Source organism: Centruroides vittatus, unplaced genomic scaffold (genome assembly GCF_030686945.1).
Source record: "Centruroides vittatus isolate TY-2023 unplaced genomic scaffold, ASM3068694v2 scaffold_861, whole genome shotgun sequence".
Taxonomy (NCBI): domain Eukaryota; kingdom Metazoa; phylum Arthropoda; class Arachnida; order Scorpiones; family Buthidae; genus Centruroides; species Centruroides vittatus.
This window is the reverse complement of record NW_027122718.1, coordinates 391,997-408,513: the sequence shown is the minus strand read 5'-3', so window position 1 is coordinate 408,513 and position 16,517 is coordinate 391,997. Positions and strand designations below refer to the sequence as shown.

Genomic DNA, 16,517 nt, shown 5'->3' with positions numbered 1-16,517 from the left:
TTTTAATGGTTTAAGTTAATTAATTTGTTTTAATTGATTTTCATCTATAAAGACAACAAAAGAGTTTGTTTTTATTCACTTATATACAAATCATATAACACTGTTAAAAAAACAGACTTTTAATATTTTGGTATCATTTCTCAATGTTTAGTTATCAAACCTACAATCTTTAAAATTTATGTTAGAAATAATTCAAATGAGTATTATGAAATCATCATGTAATTAGAAACAAAATTAAATATTAAATAGCAGGCAAGAAAACCTTAGAAAGAAAATAGATAAGGTGAAGTTTTTACATTCATCTTCAATTTTTTAAAGATCATTCAGGCCAGAAAATGCAGATATTTCATGATTAACTGTATGGTGTTCAATGAATGTCAAATTTATTGAGCATTACTTTATCCATGTATATTGAAAATTTTTATTGAGAATAAACATCTTTATACATTTTTAATATTAATGTTTATTAACTGAAAATGACTTTTGTGAAAATAATATTTACTTCATAAATGTGCACACTAAGACAAAAATATTAATGTCTACCTTGTTTTTTCTGATTAATCCAACTTTGACATAATTGCAATGCTAAAGAAGCGTTCATTGTTTGAACATCACCCGGAATTCCTAACTTCATGACTTTTTCCCATTCGTAAGTAGAAAGAGGAGGTACAACATGTAGAGAACACTATCAAAAAAATTAAATACGTAATACAATTTATTAATATGCATAAGTAAATGTACAAAAATTAAATTAAAAAATATTGATTACAAATATTTCTAACAAATTACAATATACACAATATAACACTTATATATATGCTAAGTTACAAATAAAACACATATATGTACAGTACATATACAAGGATCACATAGTTTTAAAGATTTAATTAAATTTTCTTTTATTTATAAGACTTACTTATATTTAGCTGCTGTTAAATGTAAAAAGAAAATAAATAAAATACAAAAACCAGTCAGTCAATTTAGTAATAAAATATATTTTACATTAATCTCAGAGGCCTTCTTCTGTAAAACTTTCATAGCTTCTTGGGGTTGTGAAACAGTAAAGGCAGGAACTCCAGTTTTAAATATCCCAGCTTTTTGCCAAGCTATTTCTTCGATAGTCTTTCCGAGTACGGCAACGTGATCGTAACCGAGAGACGTAACCCCAGTCGCAACAGGTGATCTGAAAAAATAATTGATAATTTTTGTTGTTTATTAAATAGCAAACTATTATTCCATAAATGAAACTTAATGGAAATTTAATGTAAAGATAAACATTACTAAACAATATTTCTTTCTAAGTTTAATGTTTGTTTAATACTTCACTCTTTTCTCATATTAAAACTTTATAAAAAGTTGAATGTACAGACATATCTTACACTTCAAAACAATACCTTTCACACTTTTCCAGCAAGAGTTGATTTAAGATAAACGAACAAACATTTTCAATTTATTCATAAAGCTGCTTCAGGTTTAGCATTAGTATTTGAAAAATATGTTTTTGAAACTCCACAACAGAATGTTAAATGCATATGACATTACTGTTTAAATCTAAAATATTCAATCCATAAGAATAAGTATACTTTTAAAATACATCACAAAATTATTTTTGAATATAATTAAGTACATATTGTATGCCATTCAAGTGGATATTTATGTTTTGTCTTATAACTTTTCATAGTGGCATCCATTTTAGGGGATTAATCAAGTGACAATATCTAGAGTAATTATATATTGAGCACTGAACACAAGAGCGTGTTATTTATCAAACACCTGGCTTTTTCCGCCTTTATTAGTTGAGACGAAGTCTTATTTCATTCGTTTCGGGCATTTCGCCCCTCTTCGGTCAACTAATAGAAAATAATATATTCGGTATTCTAAATAATACAATATACACCAATAAATTGTATAGAAATTATCTTGAAATGTACCGTTAATTCCTTGAACTCAAGGGTGCGCGTGTACAGCACAAGTTTGGATGTCAAATTTACTGTGACAAATGTACAGAATCTACGTACAGCTGATTAAAATATAAAATTTCTTTAAAAAATATATACCGTATATATTATTTTCTATTAGTTGACCGAAGAAAGGCGAAATGCCCGAAACGAGTGAAATAAGACCTCGTCTCAACTAATAAAGGCAGAAAAAGCCAGGTGTTTGATAAATAACACGGTCTTGTGTTCAGTGCTCAATATACAGTAAAAACATGGTTTCAAGAACATTTAAAAGTAATTATATATATATTTTTTACATAAAATTGAATGAAAGTACATTACCTTTCTTATCAGTGATGAATGTTATTTGCTCTACTTTTATTTCTTTTATGATTTTTCAACATATTTATAATGGCATAATCAAATTATAACATATATTATGTTTTATCAAAATATTTTGAGTCTTATTTCATTAAAATAAATATGTAAATTCATATTATAACTTCTTAATTCAAGATATAATAATTTATAGTAAATTACAATGAAATCTAACTATTGTAGTGCTCTGCCACTTATTGGTTGTCGTTTGGTTCTGTATTTATATATACAATATTATATATATCATTTGTGCACATCTTCATTAGTTTTATTATGTTCATTATTGTATCGGGTTTTCCTTCTCTTTCCCCCTGTTGTTTTTGTTTTGCTGTTTGTGGTTGACACGTGACTTTCTCTTTCCGAACCACCTTCTCAGAGGTGTGCGGAAGTAGCTTTTAGGTTGGTTGTCAAAAGGTCATGTGGGGACAGCAAGAAAAAGGTATAAATAGAAAGTCCAGGCGTGGAAGAACATTCTTTCATTCGTCTTGTCTTGGCTGGTGCTATTGTGGAGATATCAAGAAGGCACGTGTGTAAGGAAGAAGGAAACAATCGGGAACATCGGAGAAGGACTATAGTCCATTTCCATCCGAGGCGGTCGAGAGAACAACGGAGTGAAGAGAATCAAAAAGGAAGTGGAAGTGTCTGAGGCATCATCCCGAGTAATTATTTTTTTTTCACGTGCGCTAACTGTCGGGTAGACATCCCTGTTCAAGCATGGAAGTACTGTGAGTTCATGGTTCTCTTTGAACCTTCCTTGTTAATGTAAGTTTTGTGTAGACTTTGTTACGCGTTAACATAAGGGTTACGGGAGAGTGAAGGTACGCGTGCTATTTGTACTTGGAACACGTAAGAGAAAAGGAGCTCCGCAGAGGAGGTTGTCGAGCCCTTTGTTTGCTGAGCATGTGTTAGTTCTAAATAAATCCATTTCTGTAAGCTGACTTGTTGTTATTTATAGTCTAGTAGACCTAGATCTAGCTCTAGGGTCATAACACTATATTTGGTAGCCATAGACTACAGAATACATTCTCTACTTAGAGCTGCTTTGATTCATTATATTATGACATAATTTTAAAAAAATACACAAGAAAGTTCTTAACTCTAATATTTTGTATCATTGTCCTTCTTCCATGCTTACAATCACTCAACAAATTCTAAAACCATGAAAAGTAAAATAACTTCTAATTTCTTATTGCCTATAGTCAGATATGATGATATGCCAATAGATTTGCTATAACAGAAATGATGATAATGTTTCAACATTCCTGATACAAGATGCTAGTTACTTCATCATTATCTGTAAGATATTCTACAATGCCTTTTGTGAATGTCATCTATTACAAGTCATTAATTAAACTGTCAATTTTAACAATATCATTAACATATGGAATTATTATTAACAACACTTTTGTGAATCCAGCCTTTATTTTGTTATAAAACTTTACTTAGAAAAATACTTAAAATATAAATACCTCACAATGTTTGTGTTGTCATATAAGCCACCAACACCAACTTCTATAATAGCAACTTCTACCTATTTAAAAATATAAAACATTGGAATTATCAAAAATAATGATTTTATATTTTCAATTGATAAAAATTTTCAAATATAATCTGCAATCTTCATTATGACAAATTTAAATTGTAGTTTTATTTATTTATTTAACTCGAAACAAACTCTTAGACACCTTTTTACACACAGCCGTTTTTTGCTACCAATTGAAGATATCGCAGTTTTTACAGAACACTTATTATGGAAGTTTCTAGAAGAGGAGTGAGAGCAAATAAGAACAGGTATGCAAAACATAATTAAAAATAAACAATTAAATAAATAAACACAAAATAAGATTAAAAATTATAAAAGAAATCAAAACAATGTTAAAGCATTTTTAATAAATAATAATTTGGAAATACTTCAAGGGGATAAAACCAAACAAATAATAATAATGGAAAAAGACAAGAAAATCGAAGTAATCAAAGAATTAATCCAAGAAGGAAGTTATGAACAACTCAACAAAGATCCAGCGAATGGTCTAATAAAAGCTTTAGACAAGGAACTAAAGAATTTAAAAATACAACAAAATATAACAGAAGAAGACATCAAATACATAAAAAGAGAAGACAACAGAACACCAAAATTTAACATAAGGGTAAAGACACATAAAAATCCTATTAAATATAGACCTCTAATAGACGTAAAAAATTACATATATTATAATTTAGAAAAATATTTAAAGGATAAATTAAATTTATTAGAAGTATCTAAGTACAGTATAAAAAATGTGGATGAATTATTAAGTAGATTAAAAAATATAACTATTAACGAAAATTTGAATTTAATATCACTAGATGTAGTCAATATGTACCCTAGCATTACAACAGAAGACATAGAAAATTCGTTAATAAAAATCAAAACACCAAATTGGATAATTAAATTATGTTTAATAGTAATTAAAAATAACTATTTTCAGTTTGATAAGAAATTTTACACCCAAACAGAAGGAATACCTATGGGCACATGCATAGGTCCAAAATTGGCCAAAATATCAATGATGCAAATAGACGAAAAGATCAAAAATATAAAAGGTATTGAATTTTATAGCAGGTATGTGGATGATTGCATAATAATTTTTGATAAAAGGAAAACAAATGAAAATATAATCATAAATATGGCTAATAAGATCAAAGAGAGTATTAAATTTGAATTAGAAAAAGAAAAACAGAACAGTATAAATTATCTAGATGTAACTATAGAAAGAAAAAATGATAGATTAGTTTATAAGAAATATGTTAAACCTATACAAATACCCAAAATAATTAATTATAAATCTGTTATATCTGTTAGTATGAAATATAATATATTTAAAATGTATATGAATAAAATAAGACAAAGAACAAGGGAAATAGAAACAAAAAAACAAGAGGAAGAAGAAATAATTAAAATGTTTATTTTAAATGACTACCCAAAATGTTTATTAAATAAATTGAATGAAAAATTATGTAATGACAATCAATCAAAATCAATGGACAGAGAGAAAAAATTTGTTAAATTAAGGTATGTACCAAAATTATTTGAAAGAATTAAAAAAGTTGTAAAAAGTAGAATTAATTTAATACCTGAAAAAATAAATTCAACTAAAAAATATTTGTGTTATAGAAAAGAAGAAAAATATGATATAACAGAGGAAAAAGGTGTTGTATATTCATTTAATTGCAATTGTAACCCAAAGAAAACATATATTGGAGAAACAAAAAGAAAATTAAAAATAAGATTAAGTGAGCATATTAGAGCAATAAAAGGAAAATATGCAAATTCAGCAGTGGCTGAACATTGTAATATGGAAGGTTGCGAAATTGATTTAAATACTGTTAAAATAAGGAAAAAAGAAGAAAATAATTATAAACGTCAGTTATATGAACATATAAATATAATCAGACAAACAGAAAGAATAAATAACAATACCAGAAGGGAAATCCACCAATCCTGGAGAAGCATTATACAAGGGGGAGGGAGGGGAACGCATAAAAGGAGAGTTTTGGAATGAATTGTAAATATAGATTAAGTAAAAAAGAATAATCAAAAATGTAAGTAGTTAATGTAGAAATTTTAGATGAAATTACAATTATAAATTTAATAAGATTAATTACGACGTATAAAAAATAGGTATACGGTTCGAATTATACGGTTAACGTGGATTACAAGTATATTTGAATCTTTAAAGAAGTTCGGAAATACAGAAACTAAGAATTTTATTATTTTATTGTCGGGAAATTAATGTGTTTATTTTAATTTTTAATTATAATTGTAAGAAAAAAACATTTTAATTGTTAATTGTAGAAAGTGCTTTTCGAATGCCTGCCGAGGAGGGACAAACAAGTCCGAAACACAAGCTTAAAGTGTACGTGTTCGGGTGAACTAAATAAAGATTATTATTTCTAATCTGTAAGACTAAATACCTGCATCCATAATTTTCCAGTATAATAAGTCCTGTTAATTGATAAATGTACTAGTATACAAAGATGAATTTAAGTTATGATAAAGGACACAAAGGCATAATAATTGAATTATACAGCAATAATTCCTTTAAAAAATTTTTCATTGAGGCTGATTGTAACTTCTTGGGTTAGACATGTTGTTTCCAGCAGATAGCAGATTTAATGCTTTTTCTATGAAAAAATCCTTTTCCAAAAGTTCTTGAAAAAGAAAGCAGATATAACCACACAGCTTTTTGCATTAGAATACAATTTAATTTTTCTATTCCTGTATAGTTCAGAATTTTGAAAATCAAAATCATTAATTTTCTATGAATTTTTAAAAAGGTGTATAAATTTGTAGAAAATTAACAAATCTGATTTTCAAACATTTGAGAATATAGATAATTTTTTTTTAGTATTACATATAAAATACTAAATTATCTATATTCTCAAATGTTTGAAAATCAGATTTGTTGATTTTCTACAAATTTATACGCCTTTTTTAAAAATTCATAGAAAATTAATGATTTTGTTGTCTAAAGACAATAAAATACTAAAATATCGGTAGCCCCTTAATACAGAAGTTTTAGTATAAATTGAACATAAAAAAATAATAGTGATAATGAGTTAAGTTTCCTAAGGTCTATATACTGTATATTATTATTGCATATAAATGCATATTGTAATCAGTTAATGTTTTTGGGTATTGTAATACAATACAGAATGCTGTTTAGGTGTATTGATCTTCAAACCAATATTTAGTATTTTAATTCATACTAGTATTTTAATTAATACTTCATTATGATATTTTATTAACAAAGATTCACAGATGTATGCAAATAGTCAACCATGTTCAAAATGAATCAAAAATCATACTAAGTATTACAGTTTTCAGGCACAATTACGAATAAATAAGAATAAAAATAAAGTTATCGTTATTGTTTGTTAAATAAAAAAAACTTAATTTATTACTACAGTGGAACCTCGCTTAACGAGCATAATTCATTCCAGAATCTTACTTGTAATGCAAAACACTCATTAAGCGAAACAATTTTCCCCATAGAAATTAATGTAAAATATGATAATGTGTTCCATGCCAAAAAAATACTCAAATATTTCATCTATAACGTTTATTCAAAGAAAATTATACACTATACATTATTAAGGAGCATAAATCATCATCTTTTCTTCTAGCACGGAATGAACCAACCTGGTGTGGCGATATGCCATAATTTTGTATATATGTCTTTAGTGTTAAGCCTAATATTTAGTTTCCTTAGTCTTTTGTTCTATATCTTTTTCTCGAACTTTCTAACGGTCTTTCCTTCCTGCTGGTGGGAACACATTTTCGGAGAATTACACCGAAAACAAGAGAGTGAAAGCCCCGAGGCGAGTCGGGGGTGAGAGATAATCATTCTTGGTGGAGCGTTTGAAGAGGGCAGACAGAGAAAGATCGAGGTCCGAGACGTTGTCTAGTGGGACAAAAAGAAGACAGAAATCGTCTGCGGTAACAAGAACGAACTATAGTGTCGACAGTAATTGAAAATTAAGTGAATTATTTTTGGGATCATAAACCTTGAAGCAAAGAAGAGTAGTGGACAACGAAGTTAGAGTAGTCCCTCCACCCGAAAGATCGAACGTTCACAAAACCCCCAGGTACCATCCATACTTTCATTCTCACCTTCCTACAACTTATTTTATATCTTTCTTCTTCCTCTTTATAGTGTGTAAGTTAGTTTTAAGTTTAGTTATAAGGATTAGGAAAGTCCAACTGTAATAAGTATCATAGCAAATAGTGCTCCCTTTGTTTAACACTCCTATTCATTGTAAGCTTATATTATAGTTGGGATCCAAGTAAGAATCCTGTGTAAAATTAACCATCACGCAAATCGATTAATAAATTCTGTTTATTATCATTGTACTTGCTCTTGTTGTTCTTTGTACTATTGTGTGCATTCACCACACTGGAATGCAAATTCAATTTGCAAAAAAAAAAAAAATCATCACAGAAGATAATAGAGAGGTTGCAGCTGAAGTTTTCATCTATAAAACGTGAACCTCAAATCGTTACTTTACCTTATGGCTGCAACCACTAATTATTTATAATTAATTTTTAATTTAGACATTTAATGACCAATTCTAAATTAAATTCCATAAATTTAAAAAAAACAAAAATAACACTTTACCTCATTAAATTTAATATGATATAGCAGCATAACTGCCTACCTCTAGTCAAATTAATTAATTTTTAATATTTAATTATAACCTTAACATAGCCCAAAAATTTTCCATATGGTTTTGCATGTTTATTATATCATGAGCTATGGTTGTTGGTGTTTATACGTAATATGTGTGAACACAAGTTTGGAAAAATGTGTGATCACAAGCGACACTAAGATGCTAGTGGAAGGAGTGTTAAACACTGACTGATGGAGCATGTGCAAAATCCGGGACTTTCCCTCTCCTTGTCACTCGTTATGCAAAACATCGCTCGTTAAGAGAGTCATTTTTGTTACAATTTGTTTTGCTCATTATGCGAGGTGCTCATTAAGAGAGGTTCCACTGTATTTCATTTTAAACTTAATATAATGTAACTGAAATTTAAAGAAAAATCTAGTAGCTATGCAGAAAGTTCACTTTATTTTTGTATTTGGGTGTTATGACACAAGCCTGGTACCAAAGATTCACAAAAGTGTCATTACTAATAACATCCTACATTAACAATAACAGTTTAACAACATGGAAATGTTGTTAGCACATCCATTGTCTTTGGTCAATAAGAAATTAGAAATGTTACTCCTCATGAATTTAGCACCTGTCAAATAATGACAACCACGGAAGAAGAACAATGATAGAAAACTTAATAAATTTGTGTTTTTAAATCAATACAAAGAATCACAACAACTTTACATAAGTATTCTGTAGTCAATGATTATCATATACAGGGTGTCCCAGAATAACTTCTGCAACTAAATGCTGACTTATGCACATGCCTTATGTGTGTTCTGCTTAAAACATGCTGGTTAGTTTATCCACTGCAGAAGACGAGTTGCTCAACGGTACATAGAATTATACAAAGGAAAAACTTGATTCTAATCTTATGGTGTGTGTAATGAACCAGTGACCATGGAAGTTATTCTGGGACACCCTGTAAAATTTAGAATATATTTGAAATGTCAATTAAGAAAATTGTTCATTCTAACATAATACAAACTTTATAATTTTGATTATATTGTTATAAATATATTAAAAATTTCATAGAAATATAGTAGGGCGATTGACATTTATCATTGATAAGAAAAGTAGTATACTTTAGTCTGATTTTACATAAAGTATCACATATACATCTAATCATTCTAGATGTTTACTTGATTAATATGGACATTCTCTCTTACAATGCATAAACTGCCACTATGAAAAATTTTAAGTTAAAACACAAGTATCCACTAGAATGGCATCTTCTCACTTACTATGTCCTTAAATACAGAATCAGTGCTCTTCAATTAAATTAAAAATTATATTAATAATCAAAAATATCTAATTATTATTAATAATAGTGAGAGAATCTAGTGTTAATTATTTAATTTATTAACAAATATAACAAAGTTTTGTTATAATTATTTGATAGAATTTTACTTGTTTTGTAAAAATTGTACAAAGTTGAAAAAGGAACTTCCTGTTTAGTTGGAGAAAGATAACACAGTTCCTTCAAAAATGATAGTTTAGCTTGGGATTTCTCACATTCTATCCACAAAACCGCCCAACTTCCATAACACATCAAAAGAGTGGAGGGCTTATTTTAAACAGTTTGACTGGAGGAGATTTCTAATAAAAAGGGATAGGTCACCCCTAATGCTCAGCTTTGCTTTAGTCAACTTAGATTAGCTTAGCTCAGCTCACAGCTCTTTATCAAGCTTTATTTCTTCAATGTCCTTGACCTCCCATGAGGCAAGTTTAGACTCTCTGTAACCCAGTTGTACAGTCACGTGTATCCTCCTCATCCATCAACTCGTCTAAAGAAGACTGAATGTCAACGAAGGTAATATGAATTGTAAACTCTCTCTATCAAACATAAAAGTTAAATTAGAGGATTGATTATTCAAATTTATTTTTATAGGTTATGATTTATATAGTAGGACGGAAAGTTCACTGAGTTTGGCGTTATAATTGCTTTTTTATTTCAAGTACTTTTGACGAATTCATAATCGTCATCGTCAGGTGAATAAATATTTTAAAAGAACATACAGAATATTCTGAGGAGAATAGAACACATATTTTCAAATTAAAATATTTGGTAATACTGTTAAGAACATGTGACTTAACATGTGTTCTTAACGGCACCTTCATGTAGCAACTCTCAAGCATATATCCTTCCATTAACTTGGGAGAAAGAATGATGCAGCAATAATTGCTGCATCATTCTCTTTCATAACGTTCTTAGATTTGTGCATATGTAAATCTCCTGAGGGGTCACAGTTCTTGGTTCACCACAAATCTAATATGGCGCCACATATTATCCCAGCAGATGCTTTCCAGCCTACGCAGTATGTTAATGTCACCATTGCCGCCCTCATTAGAAGACCCTTTTTACTGTCATCAACGCAAAGTAGAGGGCGCTGGGCACCACAAGTGGATAGTGTGCTTTTCTATGTGCTCCGACTTTCGAAAGTGATTTCTCTGCAAAATTTTGTCACTGGTGAGTGATTCACATATTATTCTACTGCTTAAGACGTGCGCTTTCAAATACCATCCTAATTTTTAAAATCGGTATATTTTTTCGGAAGATATGGTCCTTTTTTGGTCACGACCACGCAATTGAAAAATGGTTGTATTCATCTCGTTTATTCCTTGTACTTTTTTGCTGTATGCACCATTGTATTCGCCTCTATATACCATTCTGTTTGATATATCAAATGTTATTTTTCATTTCCTAGATCATACGTTATTGCGACCGTTGTTAGCTAACTTTCCTGGCTGATTTATTAGGCCGTTGGTGCTGTTAGTTGGTTACTAGTTAGACGGTGTTATAGTACTAGTACTGTAGAAATTTCGTTTAATTTCATTAATTATTTCTCGAGTTATAGCAACAAAAACGAACAAAGGGTCAAAGGACACAGACCTCGCCATGTGGTTGACCTACTTCCCTACATGACCCTAATTCGATCGCTTACTTTGTTCACTGTAGCGCAGCTTTTGGGTCGTTCTGGTTGTGTAGTATACTGTTGTATTCTGAATTAATTGTTCTATCTACTGATATCGCTGATCTTGTTCTACTTATTTTCTTGCATTATTTTCTGTTCTCCCCCGTCTGACTCTAGTCCAGTCTCTTGTTTTGGTGCAAGTCATCCCGCTTCTGGTAGCTGGTGTATGAGTCAAATCGTTTGCTTCAGATTTTATTCAAGTTTCTTGTGGTAATGGAGCCAGCCAATCAATAACCACAAATTGATTCAGAGCCAGTGAAGATGAGTGTGCCTCTCAAACCTACTGTTGTCATTGGTTCGCCCAAGGAGACAATCCTTGAGGAGGATAGTAGCCAGCTGGGGAGGTTAATGAACCTTCTGCCTGAAACTCACAGCAGAAACCTTAGAATGAAAAAGAGAAAGGAAGTTAGAATGAGGGTGACACAGTTACATTCATGCGTTGCCCAAATGTTTGGGATCCTACATGAACTACACTTGCCTTGGGAGCCCGCTACTAATTCTGGCACTAACAGTGGGGAAAAGATGTCCTATGCTGCGGTGGTGCAAAAAAGTAACAGATACGTCCAAGCTATACAACGAAGGTGATAAACCAGACCCTCGGCCAAAAGCTGATTAAAGAGGGAACAAGCAGCAGTCATGCTGTTCTGGTCTATACAAAGGGAAACAGTGACTCAGAATCCAGGCTTGATATCAAGAAAATAAAGGCTACCATCATGAAAACCATCAAGCCGAAGCAGATTAGTCGGGATAAAATCTGTTAGAGATATCAAGAACGAAGGGATCTGTGTGCGTGTTGGAACACACGAAGAGGGTGAGACACTTATGAATGCAATCAACAACATTGATAGCATCAGGAGAAAAATAAAATGTACTGTTTCTACGAGAAGACAGCCAACAGTTATCTTACTGAATGTACCAAACTCGATCGAGGACGACAATGTCCTCACAGTGGCTTATGAACAAAATCAATGCCTACAAAAAGTTAGCAAGGAGGCATTCCTTAGTAACAGCAGAATAAGTACTACTACACACAAAGGAAGAATAAGAGAAAACTGTTGACATGTAATTATTGCTGTACCACCCTCTATCAGTAAAGTTATTGTGACAAATAAACATTTATTCCTGGCCTGGGCCAATGTAAAAGCAGACAACCATATCCCAGTCGTCCGTTGTTACAACTGCTGAGGCTACAACCATCACGCCAGTGGATGCCCCGAGGACCTGAGGTGCAGTCATTCTGCCAAACAGCATTGCTTTGCTGACTGCTGCCGGCTCGAGAAGACTCCTTGCTGCATTAATTGCAAAAAGGCAAATAGTGAGCTGCCAGATGAGAGGGAATTTAGGACAGATCATAATGCTTTTGATCCTGCCTGTCCTATAACTAACAGAATAAAATTCAACACAGTAAGTAGAACCAATTATGGCCAGTAGCTCACACTCCATCACAACTCAGACCAACAATCAATTGAAGATTCTACAAATCAACCTGCAAAGGGGCAAAGCCCCATCTTCCCTCCTGATCAAGATCGCCAAAGAGCACAACTCTGACATCATAGCTATCCAAGAACCTTACCTTTACAGTGGCAAGCTTTCTCACTTCAGTGGCTGGACTGCCATTCCTCCTAAAACCACTCCAACGACTAAAACTGCTATCCTGATCAGGAACCCTAACTTGACTGTGCAATTTATGCCCCACCTCTCAACCAATTTCGTCACTACTGGGTCCATTTACATCCAAAACACCATCATATTTATCTCGTCTATATACTGCTCTCCCTTTGTGCGTATTGAACCCACTTCTTCACGACTTACAAGTTAGACAGAATCAGCAACACTGTGGCTGCGCCATGGGCCATTTGTGGTGACGTAAACACAATCCTTTCTTTGACATAGTCCGTCTGAAGATCCTAGGGGCTATCTTTTTCAAGAGCTTGTTGCAGCCCTTTACCTTACCTCTTCAACACCAGTCCCCTTCCCACATACTTCTCACCAAGGGGAGAGAGTTGGATCAATGTTGCACTGGCCAACACCTCGATGGCACCAATGGTCAGCTTTTGCTCCACGCTTGATATCCCTAGTGCAAGTGACCACAGGTATATTGAGACGCACCTTAACATCAATGTGGATAGCAGTAAGCCATCTACTAATGGCTACCACACTTGGTGACCACTTTTTCAAGACTTAATCCGAGACAATTGGATTATTGACACTCCAATTATAAATATGACCAAAAGTGAAATTGACAACTGTGTTACTCGACTGAGCAGGGTCATCCTCCATAGCCATCAAATGGCAAGTAAGAAAATCACCAATAAAAAGTCCATGGCCCTTGGTGGGACAGTGAGCTGTCTATGCATCGTACAGAAGTTCATAGGCTTAGAAAGCTATACTGTCGGCAGAACGACACTCGCTTAAAGGAGGTTCTTAAAGCCCGCCACATTGAGAAATTTAACGCATATAAAACCATGATAAACCACAAACGTCATCAGGCTTGGTGGAGTTACTGCAGCCATTTTAATACACCTTGGAGTGAGCCTTACTAGATCGCCTTTAAGAAAAAAGGCAAGGCAAACACTCCTGCAGCAGTCTTAACTACTGATGGCAACTTTACAAATTCTCTCCCTGACACCATGAGGGAGCTCTTTAATTATCATTTCCCACATGACATCCAGGACGAACAACGACCACCATCATCCCATTCGCACCAGCTTTAGAGACTCTCCAGATGAACGGGATGACAACCCCTTTAGCTATAACGAAGTCTCCCATGCGATAAGATTAATCAACATCAAAAAAGCACCGGGAATTGACAATATCACCAGAAAAATGATTAAGAAGGCTTATAAAGCAATCCCCACGACTTTCATCACCATCTTCAATCGTTGTCTTTCGCTGGGTTATTTCCCTACAGAGTGGAAGAGTGACTCTGTAAAATTTATCGGCAAGCGCCCTGATGTCGTGCCTACTTACCCTAGGGACTACAGGCCGATTAGCCTCCTTCCCGTCATGGGGAAGGTCCTTGACAAACTCATCAATAATAGGATCCTACATCATCTAAGGACAAATAACATTCTAAGTCCTCATCAGCACGGCTTTACCCCTGGAAAGTCAACTATTACTGCATTAACTAAAATAGTTGATCAATTTCAGCAGGCAAAGAAGGAAGGGAAACACACACTTCTTATCTCAATTGACTTCCAGGTGACAATTTATGGTGGCCTATGATTCTCAGTCAGCTTCGTGTCTACCAATGCCCAAGGAACCTTTTCCTGATTTGTAGCAGCTTCCTAGAAGACCGCCAGGCAGGCATGTACACCACCACTTACCACCATGTTCACCACGTCACAAAGGGTTGTTCACAGGCTCCATTGTGGGTCCCAGTCTCTGGACAATCATCCATAATGATCTGTTGACCTCCCTTAACCACTCAGCAGTGAGGGACGTATATATACGTTGAGGGCGATCGTGTGGCAGTGGTGAGGGACGTATATATACGTTAAATTCTTTTGGGGGTATCACCAAAATCTAGCCAAAAACTACCACAAAAAAAAATTCACATAAAAAATGAATTATGTAACAATAAAAAAAGACTTTTCTTTACTAGACATAACTGTTTACAAATACTTTTTCTAAAACGAAAATGAGAAAAATTGCGTGAAAAAATACTTTAAAAATTTTTCGGGTATATTCTCCACTACTAAGGGATAGAACTATACCTGACTCTCCCACTGCTGAAAGGTTAATGGCTCTAATGACACTCTCATACAGGGTTATGTGGGTGACACTGTCATCTTAGTGTCAAACAAAAACAGTGATGATCTTCCAATTCTCGGTAATGATATTCTCAACAAAGTCTCAAACTGGAGCAAGCGTGTAAAGCTCCCGATTAACTACAGCAAACGTTCTTACATTATTTTCTCCAAAAACACTCCTCTACAAAAAAGCCCAAGGATCTTCATTGATGGGAACCACATACCAAGAGTGACTGAATCTACCTACCTTGGTGTCATCCTAGAGCAACAACTCCAGTAGACTAGACATATTGAATTGGTTAGTGCAAAGGCTGCTCGGGTCTCAAACGCTCTTTTAAGCATTGCTGAAAATACCAGGGGTGTTGGCTACAAGGCAACTCGCCATAGCTATCTTGGTGCTATCGAGCCAATCCTTCTATACGCTTCTCCAATCTGGGCTTCAGCAACGAAAAAAGTGTATATTCAGCAAAAACTCCTAAAAGCTCAACAGATCGCCACCCTGCGTATCTGTAGGGCCTACCACATGGCTCCAACTTCGGCCTTGCTGGTGATTGCTGGTTTCATGCCGGCACACATGAAGGCGAGGATGGCTATGTGGCTGTGGCACGCCTGCAACCACCAAGCTCCTGCAACAGCTGCAAAGACTTCCTTTCCATTCTTGACCAACAAACTAGAGGATCTGAAGCACTACATGATAGAACGTAAAGCCTACAAACTTAGCAATAGTCAGGAGTATCCATGGCTCCAGGACCATTCCTCTCAAGTTGAGAAAATTGACATTTCCATCTACACCGACGGCTCACTGCATAGCGATGGAGTTGGGGCAACCTTCGTCCTTTACAATCACAGAAATAATTCTACTTATACGTCTGCTTATAGGCTGGGGCTCCACTGCTCAGTCCCGCAGGCTGAGATCCTAGCAATCACTAAAGCCATGGAGAACGTGCACAAGGAATGGTTCCCTCAGCAGCTGAACATTTGTGTTCAGCTGCTGAGGGAACCATTACACAGACAGTTTGACTGCTCTCCACTCAATCTATACCCCATTTAAAAGGGGCAAGAACGTCGTCAAGATCCATCGTCTGCTTTCTGTCAACACCCACCACCACACTGTTTACTTCAAATGGGTCCGTGGCCATTCTGGTGTTCCCGGCAACGAGGCCGCCGATCAGCTGGCAAAGCACGCCACCAGCTCCACGTTAGGTTCCCATTTGAAAAATCAGGCTCTGGGCTTTTAACCAGGCCTTATCTCTCTGGCAGGAAGAGGAAGCAGTGCT

The 16,517-nt window shown here is 33.7% G+C and overlaps 1 protein-coding gene across 2 annotated transcripts in view; it reads right to left on the bottom strand.

The window, feature by feature from the left end:
• LOC136990027 (folylpolyglutamate synthase, mitochondrial-like) overlaps positions 1–16,517 on the bottom strand; it is a 48,647-nt gene that overhangs the window by 15,475 nt on the left and 16,655 nt on the right. For both annotated transcript variants that reach the window (XM_067288356.1, XM_067288357.1), the window contains exons 6-8: positions 3,785–3,846; positions 1,003–1,183; positions 544–685 (exon numbers count right to left, since the gene is read on the bottom strand). In XM_067288356.1, the coding sequence (XP_067144457.1) occupies positions 544–685; positions 1,003–1,183; positions 3,785–3,846 (385 nt within the window). The remainder of the gene's footprint in view (positions 1–543; positions 686–1,002; positions 1,184–3,784; positions 3,847–16,517) is intronic.